At 46.5% G+C, this 25010-nt stretch overlaps 3 protein-coding genes and 1 long non-coding RNA gene across 8 annotated transcripts in view; 2 read left to right on the top strand and 2 right to left on the bottom strand.

The window, feature by feature from the left end:
• Nucleotides 1–2963: 2963 nt before the first annotated feature.
• LOC307209098 (lymphocyte antigen 6 complex locus protein G6c-like) lies at nt 2964–11859 on the top strand. The gene is made up of 3 exons (XM_079964201.1): nt 2964–3208; nt 8787–8903; nt 10062–11859. The coding sequence occupies exons 1-3, from the start codon at nt 3157–3159 to the stop codon at nt 10265–10267; spliced, it is 375 nt and encodes a 124-aa protein (XP_079820327.1). The 5' UTR covers nt 2964–3156; the 3' UTR covers nt 10268–11859.
• Nucleotides 11860–12509: 650 nt separating this feature from the next.
• Nucleotides 12510–15352, bottom strand: LOC307209133. The gene is made up of 3 exons (XR_013835323.1): nt 15217–15352; nt 14126–14239; nt 12510–12684 (listed from the first exon to the last, which is right to left on the bottom strand). It is a non-coding gene; the product is annotated as an uncharacterized lncRNA (long non-coding RNA).
• Nucleotides 15353–20249: 4897 nt separating this feature from the next.
• Nucleotides 20250–25010, bottom strand: part of LOC307208935 (uncharacterized protein) — a 33278-nt gene continuing 28517 nt past the window's right edge. For 2 of the 4 annotated variants that reach the window (XM_079963983.1, XM_079963980.1), the window contains exon 2: nt 20250–21247. In XM_079963983.1, coding sequence (XP_079820109.1) covers nt 20301–21233 — 933 coding nt within the window. In that variant the 5' untranslated portion in view covers nt 21234–21247 and the 3' untranslated portion in view covers nt 20250–20300. Of the gene's footprint in view, nt 21248–22074; nt 22535–22615; nt 22728–23241; nt 23308–25010 lie in introns of those variants that run through there. The other 2 variants (XM_079963982.1, XM_079963981.1) reach the window with 2 other exon arrangements.
• LOC307209077 (protein Bouncer-like) overlaps nt 23204–25010 on the top strand; it is a 51252-nt gene continuing 49445 nt past the window's right edge. The window contains exon 1 of one of the 2 annotated variants that reach the window (XM_079964175.1): nt 23204–23300. The gene's annotated coding sequence lies outside the window, so the exon portion shown is untranslated. Of the gene's footprint in view, nt 23493–25010 lie in introns of both variants that reach the window. The other variant, XM_079964177.1, reaches the window with a different exon arrangement.

The following is a 25010-nucleotide window of genomic DNA, read 5'->3' as shown; positions in this document are numbered from 1 at the left end:
GAGCAGAGAGCCCAGAGGCAATTGTCCCTAAGCAGTGCTGGATTTATGTATAAACTAAACAAGTTATACCTTAGGGCCCCACTCTCTTGGGGGCCCCAAAAAAAATTAAAGGAAAAATAAACTGGATGTACATTTCCAAAATATAAGATAAAAAACAAATAAAATAAAACCTACACACAGCAATAGTATTTTGTGTTTTGTAGGCTCCTATGATGTAAGTAATGCACCCCGCTTGCTAACCTGTTTCCTAAAATATCACTGGTTTGCTCATTTCTATATACAGGGTCCCTACATTCTGCATGGACTGGTTTCAGTGGTACCTCTGGTTACGAACTTAATTCATTCCGAACGTCCGTTCCTAACCTGAAACCATTCTGAATCTGAGGTACCACTTAAGCTAATGGGGCCTCCTGCTGCTGCCACGCCACCGGAGCACGATTTCTGTTCTCATCCTGAAGCAAAGTTCTTAACCCGAGGTACTACTTCCGGGTTAGGGAAGTCTGTAAACTGAAGTGTTTGTAACCCAAGGTCCCACTGTATTTTGTTATGTGCAAATGGCTTTAGATACCCATTAGGTCCATAAATTACCATATAGCATATATTCAATAACAACAAAAACAGTGACAATTTGTTGTTGACAAAGGACAGCTGGACATATAAAGGGCCCCATTACCTTCAGTAGCTTAAAGCCTCATCAGACCTAAGTCTGGCCCTGTCCTGTCCCTAAGCTATTTGACCCCATCTACACCAAACTGTATCTTTCGCACTAAACTTTGTACATAATTATCTATTGTATAATTTAACATTACTTTTAATATATTAGTGGCCCCGCGGTGATTTTAGCTTATAAATTTTATTGTCTAATGTTTCAATTTGTATATTAAGGAGTTTCTATAGCTTTGTGCAGATTAGGTCATGTGTTGACCATGTAAATGTTTTAAGTTTTTGTATCAAACTAGTATATATTTTATTGAATGACATTGTAAACATTGCAGCAGCCTTTGGCTATAAGCAATAAATTTGACTGCCTGCCTGACTGACTGTCCCTAAGCAGACACTGTAAGGGAGGTGGGACTGTGGACAACCGAGAAGAGGAGTGTGTGTGAGGAAATTACTTGGAGCAACACCATTATCGAAGAGACGGCATTTCTACGTTTCTCTCTGTGAATATTGAATAAAAGTCCCTGGTAAGAGCTTCTTGTCTTTCCATTACTGGAGAGCCAGTGTGGTGTAGTGGTTAAGAGCGATAGACTTGTAATCTGGGGAACCGGGTTCGCTTCCCCGCTCCTCTACATGCAGCTGCTGGGTGACCTTGGGCTTGTCACACTTCTCTGAAGTCTCTCAGCCCCACTCACCTCACAGAGTGTTTGTTGTGGGGGAGGAAGGGAAAGGAGATTGTGAGCTGCTTTGAGACTCCCTAGGGTAGTAATAAAGCGGGATATCAAATCCAAACTCTTCTTCTTCATTACTGACAGCCTGCCGTGGGGTTCAGATTCCCTGACGTCTGACATTGTCTAAGCCAGAGCATGACGTGGTTGAACAAGCAGGTTGTGATGGTGGTGGTGGGGTCAGAATACAAGAGGGGGGCTTTGTAGCCATGGCAGATGGTCACCTACACAGATCTTTGATGCCTGGTGTGCAAACACAAGGTGGAAAACCACAGTGTGTCCTTGCTTTCTAGTCTGTCCATAGCTGCTGGTTGCAGTGACTATGTCCCTCCTCCATAGTTGGAGGCCGTAAGTCCCTGAATGACACTTTTTGGGAATCCCAACTGGTGAGGATGCTACTGCACTCAGAACCCTCTTGTGGGTTCCCCAGAGGAAGAGGAGGAGGAGTTCGGATTTGATATCCCGCTTTATCACTACCCTAAGGAGTCTCAAAGCGGCTAACAATCTCCTTTCCCTTTCTCCCCCACAACAAACACTCTGTGAGGTGAGTGGGGCTGAGAGACTTCAGAGAAGTGTGACTAGCCCAAGGTCACCCAGCAGCTGCATGTGGAGGAGCGGGGAATCGAACCCGGTTCACCAGATTACGAGTCCACCGCTCTTAACCACTACACCACACTGGCTCTGGTGGCATCTGGTGGACCACCATGAGAACAGAATGTTGGACTAGATGGGACTTTGGTCTGCTCCATCAGGTCTCGTCTTACTGGTGGAGTACAGGATCAGGTTTAAGGTGCTGGTTTTAACCTTTAAAGCCCCATGCAGTCTAGGACCCTCGTAGCTACAGGACAGCATGTCCTGTATGTCCCACGGAGGACCTTACAGTCCTCAAACAAAAACATCTTGGAGGTCATGGGCCACAGGGAGGTTAGGCTTGCCTCAACCAGAGCCAGAGCTTTTTCGGCTGTGGCTCCGATCTGGTGGAACTCTCTGTCACAAGAGACTAGGGCCCTGCGGGACTTGATATCTTTCCGCAGGGCCTGCAAGACAGAGCTGTTCCACCAGGTCTTTGGCCAAGGCACAGTCTGACCCCCTTCCTTCTGTAATCCTCACAGAACTCTAGCCCAACGGTTGCCATCGATTTGATTTGAACTGATTTTATAATGAATTGGTTTTAGAATGCTGTATTATTTTACTGTTGTTAGCCGCTCTGACCCTGGCTTCGGCTGGGGAGGGCAGGATATAAATAAAAATTATTATTATTATTATTATTATTATTATTATTATTATTATTAGTATTAGTATTATTATAATTATCAATTCCTGCACCAGCACAGATACTGGTCTCCTTTCCACTCCTTTCCTATGAATAAGCCATGGCTCAGAGAATAGGAGGGATTGTAAAATGCGGTGTGAGGATTTGCTGTGGGTGTGGACTCATCATTTGTGTCTCCTGATCATGGAAATTTGCTGTCAGTTGCACCTGCATTTTATTTCCATGTAACCACCCACCCTCCTCTTCTTCTCCCAAAGGTGTGTCACTCCTCCCCTCCCACTTCCATTGGATGCTCGCCGAAACCTCGACGAGAATAAAGGCTTCATTCTAGAACGCCTCTCTTCTCTGAAGCCCTACTTGAAAGAGTCCTTGTTGCAGAAGAGCTGAGCTGGGCGCTTTTCTCCTCTTAGCCTCCTCGCCATTTCCATAGGCACATTCCTTGCCGCCTCTCCATCATCTCCTCCTCTCTCTTTCCCTCTTGTGACATTTATCAAGATGAACAAGTACCTTCTCCTGGGCTTTTCCGTTCTGATCTTCTGCTCAGTTGGTAAGTGCCAGCTTTTATAAGAAAGGAGGGCCGTGTGTGTGTGTGTGTGTGTGTGTGTGTGTGTGTGTGTGTGTGTTTCCTGGAAACATTTGTGCAAATAATAGTGAACGGAAAGGGATTGTGTAAAAAAAAAAAGATAGAGAGATGATAGATGATAGATAGATAGATGATAGATAGATGATTGATAGATAGGTAGGTAGATAGATAGATAGATAGATAGATAGATAGATAGATAGATAGATGATAGACAGATGATAGATAGATAGATGTCAGACTATAGTGATACCTCAGGTTAAGTACTTAATTTGGTCCGGAGGTCTGTACTTAACCTGAAACTGTTCTTAACCTGAAGCACCACTTTAGCCAATGGGGCCTCCTGCTGCTGCCGCACCGCCGGAGCACGATTTCTGTTCTCATCTGTTCTCATCCTGAAGCAAAGTTCTTAACCTGAAGCACTATTTCTGGGTTAGCGGAGTCTGTACCCTGAAGCGTATGTAACCTGAAGCGTATGTAACCCAAGGTACCACTGTAGTCAATTAAGTTTTAAGAAAAGAGGGAGAGATGGGGGGGGGGCATTTTATCTCCCTCATTTCGTCTACACTCCAGGAGTTCACCTGAAGAGAATAATCTGTCTGTAGCTGGCCTCAGGTTTGCCATTCTGCTCTATGTGGTGTTGGTGGTTCAGCAGCACAAGCTCTGACAGTTATAGTGTGTGCAGGGGTTAGGGAAAGGAGAGCAGGTCACCTCAGAGAGCATTTAAATGCAAAACTACTTAATTTGCACCTTCCAAAACAACTCACCTGTGTGAATTTTGCAATGCAGTTCTCCAGGCAAGTAATGCATACAACAATGTGTGCATTAGGGTAATGTGTGCACAACATGAGTCTATTCGTGCAAATAACACAGAGAAACACATTGTATGAGCGGGAGTGACCTGCGGGAATGTTTTTGTGAGGACACTTAAAGTGGAAATGTGTTTAGCTGAATCTAATTGGAAAGATGAAATGCTGACAGAAACTGAAATCAACCGATCCACCTTTTACTAGTGGGAGTACATAGGGCTGGATCCGACCAAATCATATTCAGAGGAGACCCTCGATTAGCCATAAGTTAGTTATGTCCATTAATTTCAATGTGTCTACTCTGGGTAAGACTAACACTGGCTGCCTCCCTTAAAAAAAAAAAGTGAATCTAAAGGATTGTGAACAGAAAGGTGAGCCAGGCATTAACTTGTGTTCATGTTAAGTTTGAAATTTTGAATAAGGATACTTTTTCGCCCCCTTGTGAGTGTTGCTGGAGGTTTATAGTTTTCTGTTTACGACAGTTCTAGTGGAGGCTCTTTTGAGTCAAGCAAGCAAGCCAGCAAGCAAACAAACAAAAACTGTTACTACTTAATGAGTTTTGATAAGGCAATGATCTTAATGATTATTCTGCATTGTTTTTAATAGTGTTTTGTTATTTATTCTGTGTGTATATATCTATATACATGAGCGCACGCACATAGAGAGAGGGCTGTAGAAGGCCATTATATTCTATGAGAAGTGACATATACAGTGGTACCTCTGGTTACGAACTTAATTCGCTCTGGAGGTCCGTTCTTAACCTGAAACTGTTCTTAACCTGAGGTACCACTTTAGCTAATGGGGCCTCCCGCTGCTGCCGCCATGTGATTTCTGTTCTCATCCTGAGGTAAAGTTCTTAACCTGAGGTACTATTTCTGGGTTGGCGGAGTCTGTAACCTGAAGCGTCTGTAACCTGAAGTGTCTGTAACCCGAGGTACCACTGTAGTTACTTTTAACAAATCAAGCAATGTTCCAGAGACAACCTCCCCCTTCATATTCCCTTCCCTGATTTTAACACCTTCGTGAAATGTCTCATGGACCCCATTTTTAAAGGACTGCCTGGGCTTCTTGGGAGAGGAACAGGACTCCATACAGGTGTGCCTGTTTCAAGGCGTCGCTCCCCCTCAGCATATCCAGGCACCACTAACAATCTCGGAAATCTCTCCAAGCTGCTTACATCTCCACACGTTCCATTACTCTTTGCCCCTTTCTGCCATCTTTCCATCTATTTCTCAGCTCAGCACATCCAGCCCACAATGGAGGAGCTAGGATTTTCACAGCGTTCACATTTCAGCTCCAGGTACAACAGTTATCCCCCTTCATCTCAACATTAACCCACCCATCTGCCATATTCCATAATGGAAAATAAATGCACTAACCATAATATCCAGTTCTGCCTGCTGGAGAAATCTGTTTGGGTGTGGAATCTTCATTGCTTTGGAGCTTTGAAGAACAATCCATTTAACCACAGGTGTATCATTCATTTCGGAAAGGGGAGTGTTGGTAATTGTGCTAGGGTGGGGTGAATGACTCAGCCACTGAAAAACAGAGCCTTATAAAAAGGTCTCTCGCGAGTGCCTTGCCCTCTGTAAAAGAAGGAAGCCCAGTCTGGAGGAGAAAAGAAGATGAGGAGCATGAAAGCCAATCAAAATCCCTGGCATCTCGAAACTATGGTTGCAGCCACACCTCAAACTGCCCACTATGGTCCTCAAAAACTTTTCCCAGAAGGACTGAAAAAGTTTCCCCAACCCGTTCCAAATTGCTTGCATAAAACATAGGCCATATCCATATCATACGTTAAAGACACTTGACTTTCCCCACATGTCCCTGGAAACCATGGTTTGCTAAGGATGCTGGGGATTGTAGCTCTGTGAGGGGTAAACTGTGGTTTACAGGATCCTTTGGAGGAAGCCACTTTAAAAGTGCTTTCAGTGTATTACATGGATGCGATCAAAGAACTATTGAGCTGGGTACAGTGGTACCTCGGGTTAAGAACTTAATTTGCTCTGGAGGTCTGTTCTTAACCTGAAACTGTTCTTAACCTGAGGTACCACTTTAGCAAATGGGGCCTCCTGCTGCTGTTGTGCAGTTTCTGTTCTCATCCTGAGGTAAAGTTCTTAACCCGAGGTACTATTTCTGGGTTAGCGGAGTCTGTAACCTGAAGCGTCTGTAACCCAAGGTACCTCTGTATTTAGAATGAAAGAAGATGCTAGTTGTAATAACACTTCACCACGGAATAATCTGCCTAAAACAGTCTATTTAGCCCTTTCCACCCCTGCACAGAAATGATGCAGTCCCTATTGGGCAGTGCCTATGATAACATGAATCCTCTTTTTAAAAATTGACTTGTAATTTTAAAAGGTTACCTTAACCATTTGACAAAAGATCTACAATACTGTGGAATAAAGGTCAGGAGAGGAGGATGTTTAGACACAGTTCTGCACATCAGACTTTATTTTGGAAAACCCAAGATTACCTCTCTTTTCAGTAATCAAAATATTGCAGGTTACAGGTAGGTAGCCATGTTGGTCTGCCGTAGTCGAAACAAAATTAAAAAATTCCTTCCGGTAGCACCTTAGAGACCAACTAAATTTGTTATTCCTCATATTAATAACAAACTTAGTTGGTCTCTAAGGTACTACTGGAAGGAATATTTAAATTTTGTTTCAAAATATTGCAGTTCAGTGAGTGAAATTACCCATATCAGGAACTGGTCACGGATCTGGTCTGCTCAACTCCATTTTATGTATTTTCATGAGTGGTCAATGTTTTGCCCTCTAGTTGTTGCCAGACATAAAATTCATATCGGCTCCAGCATGGCCAATGGCCACGGATTATGGGAGTTCTAGCCCAACAACGGCTAGAGGGAATCCCCTTTTTCCAGAACATAATACAGTGGTACCTTGGGTTACAGACGCTTCAGGTTGCAGACACTTCAGGTTACAACTCCACTAACCCAGAAATAATACCTCAGGTTAAGAACTTTACCTCAGGATGAGAACAGAAATAGTGTGCTGGTGGCGCAGCGGGAGGCCCCATTAGCTAAAATGGCACCTCAGGTCAAGAACAGTTTCAGGTTAAGAACGGACCTCTGGAATGAATTAAGTTCTTAAACCGAGGTACCACTGTACCTACAAGGAATTGACCCAGGATTACTATAGGTGTGCTTCTGACTGATAGATGAGGACTTTTTGTGGATCAGGCATACTTGCCTCTTGGTTCCCTATTTCATGTTTCACTGTGTGAAGTGAATGTTTGACAGGTTTCTGGTACATGTACTGTGACGGGAAGCATCCATTCCCCAAGCTGGGCAGGGAAACGAAGCCTTCTGCTTTAGGAACAGAAGAACTGGATAAGGCCCAAAGCCCATCTAGCCTAGCATCCTTCTCTCACGAACTCCAACCAGATGACCGTGGAAAGTCTTGCAAGCAGCAGCACACACCTCACTTGCGATTCCCAGCCACTGGCATTTTGAAACATAGTTCCTCTCACAGTGAAGGGGGCGGTTGCTGCTGCTTTTAATTAATCTTCTGTTGGGAAAGAGAGCACAATGTTTCCACAGGACCTGCTTCAAAGCTGGAGAGAGTCGCTTGAGCAAATTAGCAAAATGCCTCTCACCAGAGTGTTCTTGTCCCAGTTCCAGCTTGCTGTTATTTCTACCATGTGTGTTAATCCCAGCAATGATTCATGTGCTATCCTAGAGCATTCTCAGTGGTGTTAATTAAACTCTCTTACAAACGTGGGACTATTCTTTTGGGACGTCCTGGTCTACCTCTCTCTTTTTAAACTTTATTATTCTTATTGTTTAGGGAGGGGCCAGCCTCAGTGTTTAACTTTTTTATTTATGTTGAGCTCTTAGCATTTTGCCTTTGACTAGTCTTAGGTTAACAGAAAATAATAGAAATATTTAGAAAATCAACTTTGCGTTTAGTTTTTAAAAATATTTTGTATTGTTTTTTTTAATTTCAGGTAACTTTTATTTTAATCAAAAGATATACACACAAAGAGATACTAAAACAGACTGCAGAACGCTTGTAAATGAAGTTGTTTGTTTACAAGATTTATAACCCACCCAACTTTCCAAGTTGCTCAAAGCTATATAGGCATTACTCCGAACCCTCCTTAAGCTCATAGAGATCATAGAATTGTAGAGTTAGAAGGGACCTTGAGGATCATCTAGTCCAGCCTTTCTCAACCTGTGGGTCTCCAGATGTTGTTGAACTACAACTCCCATCACCCCTAGCTAGCAAGGCCAGAGCTCAGGGATGATGGGAGTTGTAGTCCAACAACATCTGGGAACCCACAGGTTGAGAAAGGCTGATTCTAGTCCAACCCCCTGCAGTACAGGAATATGTAGCTGTCCTTTTCTGCTAGGAGGGTGACCAAGGTTCTAAGTCCCACTCAAAGATTCAGAAATGAATTGCAGGGGTAGGAAAAAGTATGAGGGTTATCCAGCTACATCATACTCAAGAGCAGACCCACCGAAACGAATGAACATGAATTACTTAGGTGCATGGATTTTAACGGATCTGCCCTGAATATGAACGGTGTTAAAATATCACCCAGTGCATTTTAAGAGTTCATTGTGGCTGCTTTATTAAATATACCTCGCTATAATCACAGCTGTTATCAACACAGGGCAAACAGGCAACCTTTTGCAGCGAAGATTTATGAGCTTCCTGCGGTTTCCTCCCCTAAAACCAAAACCACGACAAGTCTATTTCTTCTTTTTTCAGCACAAGGTCTGATGTGCAAAGTTTGTAAATTCAAAGTCGGCGACCTCTGCTTCGATTCCGATGAACCCTGCAAAGCCGATGAGGGCCAGTACTGCGAAACAACCAAAGTGTATTCAGGTGAGACTGGGAAAGAGAGATTCCTCTGGTGTTTGAGCATACAATACATAGAATTGTAGTTAGAAGGGAACCCCAAAGGTCGTCTAATCCAACCCCCCCTGCAATGCAGCCACCCCAGCTAATCCCAGCCTCCCATCCTCCTTCCACAACCTGGAACGGTCCAGGTCAGCCTTATGCTGGTTGGGGCTCATGGGAGTTGTAGTCCAAAACTTCTGATCAAGGCAGTGCTGGGATATATCAGTTGTGCAGTGGTGAGTAATGACCCCCTCCCCCAAAGGAAAGAGTGCAGCACTCAGATCTCTCCAAATATCTCTGTAACACAGGATTGGATTTCATAAAATCATAGCCTTGTAGAGTTGGAAGGGACCACAAGAGTTCATCTCATCCAACCCCCCCCCCCTTGCAATCCAGGAATCTTTTGCCAAACGTGGGGATTGAACCCACGAGCCTGAGATTAAGAGATTCATGCTGTACAAACTGAGCCACTTCTGGATTTTTTTAAAAAAATAAATAAACCCAAATCATTCGAGACCTGCCGGACCAAACCAAAGGCCCATCAAGCCAACCATCTGATTCTCACAATAGTCAACCTCGTGCCACTCTTGACCCCACCCCCCACAAGTAGGAGATGATTGCAGTAGCACGCTCCTGCTTGTGATAATTCGGAGGCACGTTGCCTTCTGACAGAGCATTCTTCCTTCTGCAGAGGTCTCCTGCATTCAAACTGCTCCCTCCAAATGGAGCATCCCCCCCCTTCAGAAAAAGTGCTGTGGATTCAAACAGTTCCCTCTGAATGGACTTCAAAGGGGTTCCTGGCAACTACCAATCAAAGTTCAGAGGAGGCTGGCAGTAGCTGCCACTCAGCTGATCGGCAGTTACGGCAAATCTGTTTGAAGGTGCCCTTCCAGTAGCGATCAGCTGCTTGGTGCTGAAAGTGCCTCTTCAAAGGAGCTTTCCTTCCTTCACATCTGTTTGCAGAAGTTTTAAATGTTTGATGTTTTGTAGCTTTATTGTTATTATTATTAATATTCTGCCAGAAACCACCCAGAGTGGCGGGGAAACGCAGCCAGATGGGTGGGGTATAAATGATAAATCATCATCATCATCATCATCATCATCATCATCATCATCACACACCTCTTCCTCCTCTCCCACCAGGTAGAATAAAGCTTTTCACCAAACACGGCTGTGGCAAGTACGCAGAGCTCTGCAACAAGACTGAGCAGAGGGACAACGTCTTTGACATGAACTATAACCGCACGTGCTGCAACTACGACTTGTGCAATGGAGCAGCCGCAACCAATCCCAGTCTCCCGTTCTTCGCTGGCCTCAGCTTGGCCCTGGGGTGGTGGCTGGCCCACTAACATTGAGGAGTAGCAGTGATGCTCTTCCCACTAACAGACCCTCTGCATCACCTCGACCTCCTTCGAGGCTGCGGCGTGTGCCCATGTGCCAAAATTTCCCGCACATGTGCGGATTTCAAATCTTCCCACCTCGTTCACTGCCTCTCCTGTAGGCTTGGTTAACTTGTGGACCCTCCAAGCCCAATGCAACCTGCCTGCCATCAGCAATGGTCCACCAGAGGACCACCAGCAATGGTCCACCAATTCACCAGTCTCCTCTTCCCTCTACTCTGCCTGGGGAGCTTTGACAAGCATAGCTGGTGGGTTGTGTTTGGCTTGTTGGGTCACAGGAATGTTAGGCCTTGCCTACTCTGTGTATCAGGGTTGGGGAAACTTTTTTCCAGACTGGGCACCATATTCCCTTCTGGGGGCCACATGGCAGTGGTGGGCGGGGCCAGAGGCAAAAGTGGGAGGAGCAACGGGTGCAATTCCTCCCCTCCTTTGCACAGTAGGATCGTTTATGGGCACACTCGCACGCCCCTCCACACCCTCTGCTGACTGGAATGTGCCTTCACACTCTTGCTTGCCCAAAGGGAAGATAGTGTTAGTTTCTGTTTCTCACTGTGCAGCAGTGCTTCTCGAAGGAAGCAGAGAGCAATCGAACAAAGGAACAAAGGAACAAAGGAAACAGGAAACCAGTGAGACTGCCAATAGCCTGGACTGTTTGTGGAATGTAAACAGTCCTGTGACTTGCAGCAGCTGCACAATGAGAAACAGAAACTAACATCAACCATCCTCTGCTACCACTTGTTGGAAAAATGCCCCCAGGAAGCATGCCAACTTCCCAAGACCCGGGCTTCTCTCCGGTGGTCACTCTCTGGCTGGAATCATCCCTTAGTCCAGAGAGACCCCTCCGTCCTGAGAGGAGCACATTAATCTTCTGGCATCCCATCACAGAAGAAAGAAACAGTCTGTAGTCTACTCACTACTTTATTAAGACTGTACACGCAGCTCTTACAAGCATGACTGCTCTCCTGAGCAGCAAACACAAGAGTCTCCGACTTGACTCACACTTCGGCTCAGAAGTGAAAGTAACTCTCTGGTTACATGAGAACTGGCAGACTTCCTGTCTCACGCTCAGAGACATCACATGATGTCAACACTGTAGCTGCTCTTCGCAGCTGGTGAGATATGTAATCCCAACATATAGAGAGAGTTGGTGGAGTGTGTGTGTCCTGGGGAGAGGGGCTGTGGCCTAGAGAGATCTTATAATTTCTCCATGCATCACCCACCTACCAAGCAGCTTTTGAAAATCCAAAACCAGGTGATTTAGGCTGTACCCGTGAACTATTCTCTGCTTTGTTCAAACTGATGATGAAAGTAAACCCAAGCAGAAAGACCTGCATGCCTTGTCCAGTGTGCTCATTAAGCCTAAGTAGGTGCAACGCAGACCACAGGACGTGGCTTCCTTATTCACCCCTGCCCCCCTCTCCTCCACACCCTGTTTTGTTTCCCCTTCATCAGATTTTTAAAATTGTGAGCTCCTTAGGGGCAGAGCGGATTTTGTGCTCTGGAAAGCACATTGTAGACTGGTGGCGCCAGGTAAATAAAAAGAGTGATAATTCAACCCGCATTCGTAACACATGGCCTACATGCCAAAGAAGACAGGGACAGCTGCCTCTTAACAGGCATTGCTCAGGAAACTGCCCCCAAACCAGTGCAGTTTTGAAATTGGTGGTTAAAACAAGGAACCTGCTCCTTGGTCTCAGGAATCACCATGCAAAATTTCTGAACAGCCCAGTCCACCATCTTGATTCAAAATAGCATCTGACTGTGTCCAAAACGTAGACCTTCTCCTTGATCTCTGGAGTCGTGCTGCAAAATTTGGTTAAGCTTTCTTAAGAGCAGAGGCGTACCTAGCCTCCGCCATCTTGATTCAAAATGGCGGCCGGCATCCAAACAGCTACTGCAAACACCACCCCTCACCTCAGGAACCCTCACGCCAAGTTTGATGACAATATCTCTAGAGGTGGCTGAACCTATAGGCAGCAGACGGACAGATTGGCAAGCTGCTTTCCAAAATATATAATAGTGATAAATATATATGATGGTATGTATGTGTGGGAAGGAGAATGGTATTGTGTAGACCAAAGGTAGCGATGTGAGAGTAAGACAATGGCATTGGGTACGTAAGAGTGAAGAATCCCATTTTTTCCAGGAGACACACAGCAGGGTGGAGTAAAGACAACTGCAGCCATTGGCAATCCTCTCCACAGTTTAATTTCCGCCATGAGGCAGAGGTAGGGCTTTCCCATTACACTTGTCGGTGTCACAACAAGAATCAATGTGTGTGTATTTTCCGTCCTTTTGAACTGTGTTGCAGTATTCCAAATATTCATCACTCACACAGCCATAACTCATGAAATAGAGCTCATCATCTGTGAGGGGAAAGACAATAATATGACCAAGGAGAAAAACGAGTGACGTCATGGTCAGCTTAAGGCCATCATACAATTCCATGCCCTCCAACATGTCAAAAGGAAAAACCAGGATGACATAATCCAGAAGGCCACCTTCCATTTCCTTGTCTTTTTATGGATACACCCAGAAATAATAATAATAATAATAATAATAATAATAATAATAATAATACAGTGGTACCTCCAGTTACGAACGGGATCCGTTCCGGAGCTCTGGTCGCATCCCAAGGAACTCACAACCAGAGGTGCTGCTTCTGCGCATAGAGCACTTTTGCGCATGCGCACGCAGTGAAACCCAGAAAAATACTTCCGGGTTTGCCAAGTACGTATCCCGCAGGATACGTAAGTAGAGGAGAACGTAAGTGGAGGTGCCACTGAAATAATAATAATAATAATAATAATAATAATAATAATAATAATAATGCTATTACTTGTAAGGTAAAGGACCTCTGGACTGTTAAGTCCAGTCAAAGGAGACTATAGGGTTGCAGCACTCATCTCGCTTTCAGGCCAAGGGAGCCGGCCTTTGTCCACAGACAGGTTCCGGGTCATGTGGCCAGCATGACTAAACTGCTACTGGCATAACGGAACACCATGACAGAAACCATAGCGCACGGAAATGCCATTTACCTTCCCACCGCAGTGGTACCTATTTATCTACTTGCACTGGTGTGCTTTCAAACTGCTAGGTTGGCAGGAGCTGGGACAGAGTGACAGGAGCTCACCCCATTGTGGGGATTTGAACCACCGACCTGATCGGCAATCCCAAGAGGCTCAGTGGTTTAGACCACAGTGCCACCCGCGTCCAGGCCCTTTATTACAGTGGTGCCTTGCAAGACGAAATTAATCCATTCCGTGAGGCTCTTCGTATAGCGGTTTTTTCGTCTTGCGAAGCAAGCCCATTGACAGCTTAGCGGTTTAGTGGCTTTTAGCGGATCAGCTGATAAGCGGCTTATCAGCGGATCAGCTGATAAGCGGCTTAGGGCTTAGGAAAAGGGGGGAAAAGGGAAAAAACCCTGCAGGAACTCGCAAGACATTTTCGTCTTGCGAAGCAAGCCCATAGGGAAATTCGTTTTACGAAGCGTCTCCAAAACGGAAAACCCTTTCGTCTAGCGGGTTTTCCGTCTTGCGAGGCGTTCGTCTTGCGGGGCACCACTGTATTTGTAAACCACCATCACCCAACAATCTGACTGGGTTACAGCAGCTTCTGGTTTGAATCCACAGCTTTAAGAAGCTGCCTTGGGCTGTGTCAGACTGTGGGCCTATCCGCCTCAGGGCCACTTACCCTGACTAGCAGCAACCCTCTGGGATTCCTGGCTGAGTCCGTTCCCACCCCTGTCTGGAGATACTGGGAACAGGGCGCTTTACCGCTGAGCTGCGGCCTATCGCCAGGTCTTACCAAGGTAGCTGGTGTACGTGAAACACTTTCCGAAGCGAATCTTGCACGTTTCTTCTGTTGAATAGCAGGCCTTGCCATTTCCGGAATGACAGAGCTTACACACGAGGCCTTGAGCTGAGGTTGAAAAGAAGTTATTGAAAGTGAGGGCTTGGAGATGGTCCTTTCTCGTGCAGGAACGAGGGTGAAAAACAAGAGAAGGGGTGGACGGGGATAATCTGGGAGCAGCCGTGTGTGGCTCTGAGCGCCGTAAGCCAAGGAACCGTCTGCCCTCCTCTCTCTTTGAAAATTGGGATGCGTTCATGTTTCCCCACCCTTTGGGAACCTTAAGGATGGATTCTTGTAACCAGGGATGCTTAAGAAACAAGCACCACCTTCAGCCTGAAAGTGGTACTTCTAGGTCACCAAAATGGAAGTGCCATTTGCAGATGCAGTGCTGCACACAAGTGGAGTGGACTTTGACTCACACAACAAGGCTTGCCTTTTCTTGCCCTCCGTCCCAAGTCTGCCCAGGATGCTTGGAGGACACCCCAGGGCAGATGAGAGCCAGCGGCACAGGGGGCTGCAAGGGAGAGGAGAGGAAAGGGAAAACCTGTTCCGTGAGCAGGAGTCTCTCCATGGAACGAATTTGTTCATGCACTGAACCCCATCCGTTCAGTTTACGGGACACACAATGCATACAAATACAAAGAGTATGTCTTTGTTTGGCTGTCAGCCATTACGAAAGATAAAACACATAAAGCAGAATGAAATCTGTTGCACAGTTTAGATAATTATTAAGATGAGACATCCTGTCGGACGAGAGTTTGCTTCCCTGAAGAACTTAACTTACCATCCCCACAATTTTTTTATCCTTAAAATGGCTGCTCTAAGAGCAAAGCAGGTCACTTTTTCAGAGGTGTACGTCAGGCTTTATAAAACATACGTACATACAGAAATATGGAACTTTATCCGATTCTGTACCTTCAAGGGGGAAAAGGCTCACAAAGCACTTGGAAACTCATGCATACCTCTGCTTATTTTCTCTGTAGACCTCTGTCCCTTCCTCCCTCCCTCCTTCCCCCCCCCTCTCTCTCTCACACACACACACTCACCAGGAGAGCAGAAGAACAACACAGAGGCCCCAAGGAGGAGAATCTGATTCATCCTGAATAATGTACACAGCCTCCCAAGTGAATATCAAGAATGAAAATGGAGCCGTGGAATATTAGGAAGGTCTAGAGTTCTTTGGCTTACCAGTTTGTGCCCTCTGAGCCTATGGAAGCAGCCAGTGAGGTCCAGGGCAAAGGTGTGCTGTGCAAATGTTTTCTTTTGGGCAGAAATGCTGGCAGACGCTGTTGCTAAACGGTGCCAGTTAACAGGATCCAGACAAAGTTTCCACCTCTATCAACTTTGCGTAAGTCCATTCTGTCCTGTATCTGCATTAATCTGCAAAATGTGTACCCATCTATCTCTAGCTTGCTCTCTGGAGCAGCAGAAAACAAGCTTGCCCCATGATCCATCTCCCATGAGACTGTCCTTCAGATATCATATCAGCTCTCAGTTGTCTCTTCTCCAGGCAAAACAAGATTTTACGCACCTCCTCCTGCATTGCAGGGGCGGGACTAGATGACCGCCAGGGTCCCTTCCAACTTACAATTGTATGATTCCTTGATTCTCCAGTCTCCACAGCAGTACAAGATTCCAGGAGCTACAGCCCCGCTTTACACACCAGGGTCTCAGTTTCCTAGGGGAAACGAGGCACAGCAGAGACTGTGGTGTCTTTAAGATATACGGTTTGTTTATTTACACATATATACAGCCTGAGTCTACAGAAGAGTCCTCAGCATTCATACCCCAAGAATTTCTGGCTTCTCCTATAGCTACAGCAGCAATGGACCTAAACAGACCCTGCCTGTTGGGCTCTCAGACGTTGCTCTCTCCTCCTCTCTCCAAGCCACCACTTCCTAACTCTGTTGCTTAACTTCTAACACTCTGCACTAAACTTCTGCCCACATTATATTCTCCCTCTCGGTTCTAAACCCCAGGCAGAGAGAGACCCTGCTCCTTTTGACTAGGGTTGCCATATTTCAAAAAGCGAAAATCTGGACACAAAGGTTGTTGAGTTTTGTTTTTGCAAAGTTGTTGAGCTGCTTCTTCTTCTTCTTCTTCTTCTTCTTCTTCTTCTTCTTCTTCAACTTCTCACCAAAGTTGTTCAGCATTTGGGGGGGGGGGAGGGAAACGACAACGTTTTTGAGCTGCTTCTTTTTTTGACCAAAATTGTTCAGCTTTGGGAGGGACAGGGGCCCAAAGTTGTTGAGCTCTGAATTTTTGAACTATTTTTAATTACGTCCGGCAAAATCTACACTACCATCATGGGCTGCCCAACACCTGGATTTCCCCAGACCTCTGACGCTCTGGTTGTGTTAACAACCCATAACCCCAGGCTAACACCTCCAATGAAATTAGTTCAAGTTTCTTAGCACCAGCCTTGATTAGCACTTATCACATGCAAATTCCAGAGGGATTAGAAACGGCAGGTCAAATACACACATGGCTGTGACGTTCCTAACACACAAGTTCCAATTAAATTTTTTACAGAGCCCATGTGTTCAGCACCCGCAAACCTGTAATACACAACTCCCTCAACTGTTTCTCATAAGGAACTGTAGCCCGTTCTCTCTGTAGTCCCCTGAACACTTATGCACACGCTCTCACAGACATTTTCATTCGCCAGGAGAGGAAGAGAGCAGCATGGAGACCCCAAGGAGAAGAATCTGATTCATCCTCAATAATGTAAACAGTCTCCCAAGCAGATATTAAGAATGAATCAGGGCTGCAGAATCCTAGACAGATTGGGAGCTCTTTTGCTTACTTACTGTGTACCACGCTCCAAGCCTCTGGGGACAGCCAGCGATGTACACAGGACAAAGGTTTGGTAAATGTTTTCTTTGGGGAGGAAATATTGGCAGACACTCTAACCAAACAGTGTCAGAGGATGCAAAATTTTAGTAGTCCACAGCATGAATCAATCTATCTATCATCTATCTATCTATCGATCGATCGATCGATCTATCATCTATCACCTATCTATCTGTCACCTATCTATCTATCACCTATCTATCTATCTATCTATCTATCTATCTATCTATCTATCATCTATCATCTATCTATCTATCTATCTATCTATCTATCTATCTATCTATCTATATCTAACTATTTTTAATGACAGGGTACAGTCTGAAAGTTGGGTCGATCTGAGTCTGCTTAGTAATTGGGAGATTGCCTGAGAATACGGCCTCGGGTTCAATGGCAGAAGAAAAGTGGGATACAAAGGCAAGGAAATAAAGAATAAACAAGCACAATCCTCATAGGAATTTGTATTTAATCAGTATTGAAATATGCATTTCCTACAAAATGTACGTGCCTTTCAATATACAGTGGTACCTCAGGTTACATACGCTTCAGGTTACATACGCTTCAGGTTACAGACTCTGCTAACCCAGAAATAGTACCTTGAGTTAAGAACTTTGCTTCAGGATGAGAACAGAAATCGTGCTCTGGCAGCGCAGTGGCAGTTGGAGGCCCCATTAGCTAAAGTGGTGCTTTAGGTTAAGAACACTTTCAGGTTAAGAACAGACCTCCAGAACGAATTAAGTTCTTAACCTGAGGTACCACTGTATGCATTTCTAAACCATACTGAATACAATTTTTGAACCAAGAAACAGCATCTGGAGATTTGGAAAGTGAAATTGGATACAGATAATCAAGCTCCTATACACATTTGGGTCCAGGGGGTGCGTATGCCCCTGTTCGATTCGCATCAGGATTTGCAAAGATCAGGTTCCACAAACAGCACTAGTTTGAACTACTTTCCCATGGCAGGCAGGGGGCATTAAATTCCCGAACGCTTTTTCACAGGAGGGGGGAAAAATAGCCATAGTGAATTACATATAGCAAACAACCACGTGCCCAAGAGTAGACAATGGATTGAGAGCCACAGGTCTGGGGGTGAAATATGGACCCCAGAACTCTTTAACTGGCCCTTGGGACTCTCATCAGGCCACACCCACTGCTCAGCCAGCCCTCCTCTTCCCAGGCCTAGCGCCTTACCAACCTTTCATTGCAAACTCTCTGCATGTTTCTACCTTGCTGGAATGTGTCCTTGAAGTCAGTCAAGGCTTGTTGCTTTCCTGGATGGGGAATTGAGAGGCGTCAGGGACTGACAGGATGCTGATGACTGCCCACTGGGGGAAGGGGGTGGGACCCTGACTTGGAAGAGGGGGTTGGTGATTTGTGGGGAAGCTTCAGAGATGGAGGGTGGAGCACAGAATGGGTCTGAGGAAGAGGAGGAAGAAGCAGGTCAGGCAAGCAGAGGGCCAGGTTCCTCCCACCCCCTCTCCTGAGCCACTGTGTCCCAGAACCAAGAGAGGGTTGAAAGGGGATGAGCAGAGGATGTTGTGGGCATGTTGTAGATAGTAAAGGTAAAGGTAAAGGGACCCCTGACCATTAGGTCCAGTCGTGGCCGACTCTGGGGCTGCGGCACTCATCTCGCTTTATTGGCCGAGGGAGCCAGCGTACAGCTTCCGGGTCATATGGCCAGCATGACTAAGCCGCTTCTGGCAAACCAGAGCAGCGCACGGAAACACCGTTAACCTTCCCGCCAGAGCAGTACCTATTTATCTACTTGCACTGGTGTGCTTTCAAACTGCTAGGTTGGCAGGAGCTGGGACAGAGCAACGGGAGCTCACCCTGTAGCGGGGATTCGAACCACCGACCTTCTGATCGGCGCATCCTAGGCTCTGTGGTTTAAACCCACAGCGCCACAGCGTCCCAATTGTTGTGGATAGTAGGAGAGGATATATTGCTCCTAGTGAGTTAGTAGCAGAGCACATTCCCTGTACATCACAGGAAGCTAGTTGGTAGAATCATTTGAATCTCTTGAGTTAAGCAATCCAGTTTGGCTTGTCCAGATTGGATTCGTTCCATGTGCTGCTAGCTGAGAGCCAGCACACAGCAAAAGACATTCAGAGAACAGCACCAAGAGAAAGAAGGTCAAGAAGAAGGGAAGGTGGCTGAGTGACCAGCCTTTAATGGGGTCTCCCAGGGTCATATGTGGGGGCAGGATGCTCCAGACAAGTGTGACAGGAAGTCCTCCTGGATGGAGGAACATCCCCCTATGTGTCCACTCTGGGCAAACAGGGAAATGTTGTGCTTGACTGCTACATGTTACATCCCACAGATGTTGCCACGCAGGCACAGTCTCCAGCTGCATGTAGGCGCATAAACTGACAGAAGGGGCATGGCCCCCTGTTGCTGCAACTGCTCCATAGAGTGCAAACCTGGGAAGAGCTGCCTAGATTCTAGATTGCTGTGTGCAGGTATGCAAGGATGCAGAAGTGACTGTGTTCACAATAAACGATAACTGTCGTGTGGGTTCCTTTGGCTGGGAAGCACCTTCACAAGAGGCATGTGTGTGCGTGCATGTGTGTGCATGCTCAGACACCGCTGCAAATGAACGAATGAGTGCTGAAAACAAGATCTTGAATGTTCCTTTGAAGGCGGGGCTCGCTGAAGGCACTGATCAGCTGATCGGCACTGCCAGCAAGCCCCACTACGATTGGCCACAGTAAGGAGTTCCCCATTGGTGTTCTCCATCACTTTCAGTGAGCCCTTTTGAAGTTGCCATGTGATATCATAATGACATTGGGTGACTGACAGGTGGGTGGCTCCACCTGCCTGTCACAAGGGCCTATGAGAGGTTGAAGACCATGGGGGTAGCCCAACCTTCCCGCTTTCTGGCCTTGGAGGAACTCTGCCTTATATATACAGTGGTACCTTGGAAGTCAAACGGAATCCATTCCGGAAGCCCGTTCAACTTCCAAAATGTTCGGAAACCAAGGTGCAGCTTCCGATTGGCTGCAGGAAGCTCCTGCAGCCAATCGGAAGTCGCGTCAGACGTTCGGGTTCCAAAGAACTTTCGAAAGCTGGAATAATGACTTCCGGTTTTCAATCATTCGGGAGCCAAAACGTTTGACTCCCAAGGCGTTTGAAAACAAGGTACGACTGTAAGGTGATATGCCTGCAGTTTTTCCACAGTCATGCTAATGAATACACCCAAGTCAAGGGCGAAAGCTTACCACCATGATGCTGCCCTCTACATTTTTATTTCTAGGAAGCGTTTGGTGGAGCTGGTCTTTCAAATAAGTTCTGTTGTATGTGTCTCTTTCTTTTGGAGGACCCTGGCAGCCACCTCCCACCAGCCTCGTTCTACCAACTTGTAGTCAACCCTTCCATACCCATATGTCACTGTGATGAGGTTCTCCCCTTTCCCAGAGATCAGCACAACTTTCTCATTACTGGTCGTAATCAACATTTTGGCATTATCCTGAACGCAACGGGGTTCCTGGGAGAACCGACTAACGGCCTCATCCAGGCAAGACCTTAGCTCCCGCCATTTCTGGAGTTTCAGCCTGTTCTTCACACGCAACAAGTTCTCCAAGCTTAGCGCCTCCACCCCAGTCTGCAAACGCTCCATGACCACATCCCAGTTGTCTACGTGGACTTCATATTTTGCCTCGCCTTGTTTAAAGAAGACCGAAATCTTATAGGTTTCCTGGCCGGAGACGAACCTCACCACCCGCCCACCACATTCCACCAACATCTCAGCATCCTTCTGGATGGTATCGGGTTCCATGCAGAATTTTTCCACTGCTAGGTCAAAGCAGGCCAAAGGAGAAAACCCTTTCCTAAAGGAACCCCAGTTATGTAGATGGCCACGGATGCTAAGGATTTTACTAAGGCTGAGAGGCTGTGGATTAGAGCAGAGACGAGCAAAGTAGAGGTCCCAGTTGGGTACCAAGACATTGTAGTGCACTTTGCCTTGATTGTGGAAGACCGTGACTGCGACCGATCCGTCGCCCGAGGTGAACTCCATCAGCGTGCGCCCATCAGAAACGGTGAGATGGGCATTGCTTCTCACACATGGTGGCTCCCTCTGGAGGTTCTCCAGGGCGCAGCTGAAACAGGAGAACATTTTGCTGTTGGGTTCTTCCTTGGTCTTGGCCAGCAGCATGTTCCGGAAAAAGAGGTCCGCTGAGAGACAGGTTGGGATTCCATCAAATGTAGCCATCCTCGTTCAGATCCCTGCACTGGGACAATTTTAAAAAAAATTAATTAAAGGACACTTAAATGTATGATTCAAGCTTTTCTAGAAATGAAAAAGTACCTATCACCCCCCTTGTTGGTTCCTTTGCTCTCCATTTTTTTTTTGTTAGAGCGTTTATTTGTTTTCCAATAAAAAACATCCAATTAACATATCAAATCATAATCCAATAAAATAAATAAATCAAATTGTCTTCAAAGCATATCCAGATCTCAGTCCTGCCTCTCATCGATGTTTCCATATTTCCATATCTCCATTTAATCTCTCCAACCTTTGCTCTCCATTTGACCTGGATAAACAGGCTTTCCAACAAACAAGGCCTGCAGGGTAAATTAGACACACACCATCCTGGAGAAAGGACCAAGGTCTTCTGCTGTGAACGGGCTGTTAGAGGTAGGTAGCCATGTTGGTCTGCCGTAGTCGAAACAAAATTAAAAAAAAATCCTTCCAGTAGCACCTTAGAGACCAACTAAGTTTGTTATTGGTATGAGCTTTCATGTGCACGCACACTTCTTCAGATACACTGAAACAGAAGTCACCAGACCCTTATATATAGTGAGAGGGTGGAGAGGGGTATTACTCAGAAGGGTGGTGGGAATGGGTGATTGGCTGATAGGTGTGGTAAACCTGTTGACGACTGTTAACGACTGCAATTGGTCTTACAGGAAAAAGCAAAGGGTGAGATGACTAAAAATAGCTTTATCATGTATAATGAGGTAAGAATCCAATGTCTCTATTCAGACCAGGTCTCTCCATGGTTTTAAGTTTCCAGGCTATTTCTGAAATTCTTTTGTAATAGGACAGCTACTTTGAGATCTTGTATAGAATGTCCTGGGGAGATTGAAGTGTTCTCCTACTGGTTTCTCTGTCTTGTGATTCCTGATGTCAGATTTATGCCCATTCTCTATTAGAAGCACACTCAAGGATTTACAGGGGCACACATTATCACATTTATTGTGGCCCTTTGGGCTGCTACCACAACAGCAGGAGGGGTAGATCTCCCCAGTGCTTCTTCTCCAGCTTGACTCATCTCTGCCTCTTAGCCACCCCCATCCCACTCTCCTGCTTCCACTTCTGCCTCTGGTTCTGAACTCCTCTCTACCACAGACTCTTCCTGCTCACTAAGCCCTGTTGCCTCTTCTTCAGCTTCTGACACCTCCTCCCTCTCAGTCTGCTCCCTCTTCTCCCTCTGACCACTCAGTTGGTGCCACCCAACAATCCACTGTGACCTAACAGTCCATGACAGTTGACCAGTGAGTTGACCAGTACTCTGACTCACTGGAGTGCCTGGTCCATGGGGTCATGAAAAGTCGGACACGACTAAATGACTAAACAACAACAACAACAACAACTGATTCACTGTAAGGCTACTTCCTGTGTTCCTATGTAAATATACTGTACACTGTTGGTATCTATCTATCTATCTATCTATCTATCTATCTATCTATCTATCTCTGGCCTTTGGGACTCTCTCAGGCCACAGCCCTACCTCAGCCTGCTTTGCACCCTTCCCTGAATGCTTTTCCCCAGTCCTTGAATGAGCCCTTGAACTCTGATGCTGCTTTTCACCTGCCTGAGTTGGGGGACAGAGAGGGGTTCGCAGGTATGTGTAGAAATGAGCCCAGCATACAAAGGTAAAAAATAGCACTCGCTGATCTTCCCGCGTTTGGCCTGGCCTACCTCAAACATTTGACCGGAAGGGAATAATATGGCCTTTGGGCTGAAAAACGTCAACCCCACCCTCACCCCCACCCCCACAATTATATTAAGAAGAGCAGGAGTCAAGCAACGTTTTTTGTAAAATAGACAAAGGCGTTTATTCTGCAAAGAATACTTCTCAGCCTGAATTATGCTGACATTTATCCTTTGCCCCCCCCCTCCCTCCCACCTTATCCCATTAATAATAATAATAATAATAATAATAATAATAATAATAATAGGATTGAGGAGGCATCAAAGGAAGGCTCCACCTTACCTTAATTCTCTGCTTTGAATCAGAAGCTGATCTATAGCCTGTTGTCAGCAGATTTCTTGGTGAAATCTAGGAAGAGGAGAAAATGACGTGTGACTTATGACAGATCTTTAGCCTTGACAATTGAAGGAGCCGTTGCCATAGGCCTCTGCTCTCCTGAGGCTGAACACCATTTGTCTTAGCCAATATGCAGCACAGCACTGCAGGAAGCCAGCAAATCGCCACTGCTTGTATCCCTACTGGCCTCAAAGTTCGTAAGTCTTGTGAGAACTGGGAAGAAGGGAAGGAAGTCTACTCAATACCAACCTAAAATTGCAGCAAGGAGGTTCTTTCTCTTTCTTTCTTTGCTGCATTTCAAACCACATTGCTGCCTTGTTGTACACATCAGCACAGTTTGATGTGTATACAAGGGCATATTCACAGTAATGGTGCATTTCACAGCTGCCCCCCACCAGCTGTTCACATCAGCATGGCTTCATTAGTGTCAGATTCATTTCTTTCGGCCTACACACCAGGAGGCATTAATGGGGATTTCTTCCCCACTATGCAAATATGTCTTTATAGTGGTACCTCAGGTTACAGACGATTCAGATTGCAGACGCTTAAGGTGACAGACGCTTCAGGTTACAGAATCCGCTAACCCAGAAATAGTACCTCGGGTTAAGAACTTTACCTCAGGATGAGAACAGAAATCGCGTGGCGTCAGCAGGAGGCCCCATTAGCTAAAGTGGTACCTCAGGTTAAGAACAGGACCTGCGGAACGAATTAAGTTCTTAGCCAGAGGTACCACTGTACTATAGCTAGAGATGAACAAGGAATGGCTTAAGGCAGAGGTTTTGAACCTTTCTAAATCCAAGGCTCCCTTGACCAACTGCAGCTCCCCTGTGGGGCTCAGGCACCTAGTTATGTCACCCCTTGCCTGCAGGGCCGGTAGTCCCTCACCCCTTTTCAGATACACTCCCTTGTAGAGGGTTCCCTCAGCTTCCTCTCCTCTCCCCTCTTCTTGGGAGTCCTCTGGGCAGTCACCACTGCTGCTCCGGTCTCTGAGCTGGCCCCCACCCCAAAGAGAAGTTCCTTCTCACACCACCCCACAGGGGGCTGTGAAGAGGATGCCCCCAGCCTTAGTGGCTCAACAGAGACTGGCCAAAGGTAGACGTGAGGCCAACATTTTACCTTGGGAGGCAGCAGTGGCAGCAGTGGGCATTGCCAGGCCTGCAAAGTGGAAAGGCTCCCCTTCAACACCGGGCACTCAGCTCCCACAGCAAGCACACAAAAGGCCAGCATGGCATCTGCTTGCCTGGCCTCCCACTGGTCTGTCCATTCCCAACAGCAAGGGCCTGTGGACCGGCTGGCTGGGCTCTCTCACCCACTTGCTTGCTTACTCCAAGACAGCTTCGACTCCTGGCAACCAGCACCCCCTGGCCAGCCCCAGAGGCACCGTTCTCCTGGGGAGCTGGGCTGCTGCAACAAACAGCTGCACAAGCCTTTGGGAGGCAGACCTGCAAGAGGACATCAGAGGAGGGAGGGAAGGAAAGAGGGACAGAGGCCGATGTTGCCAGCAGCACCCCTGACCATCATTCAAGGCACCCGAGGCTGCCATGGCACATTGGTTGAAAACCACTGACTCAAGGACTGCAACTGGTGCTAGTTTGGGAAGCAATGCATACAACAGCAGGATGTCATAACCAGGGCCGTCTTACCCCTAGGCACTAGGGGTGCGGGCCACCTGGGCGCTGGGCTCTCAGGGGCACCAGGCTGGGAAGAGCCCGCCT

The sequence above is a fragment of the Podarcis cretensis genome (assembly GCF_951804945.1).
Source record: "Podarcis cretensis genome assembly, chromosome: 2".
NCBI lineage: Eukaryota > Metazoa > Chordata > Lepidosauria > Squamata > Lacertidae > Podarcis > Podarcis cretensis.
This window is presented reverse-complemented; position numbering and strand designations above follow the sequence as displayed.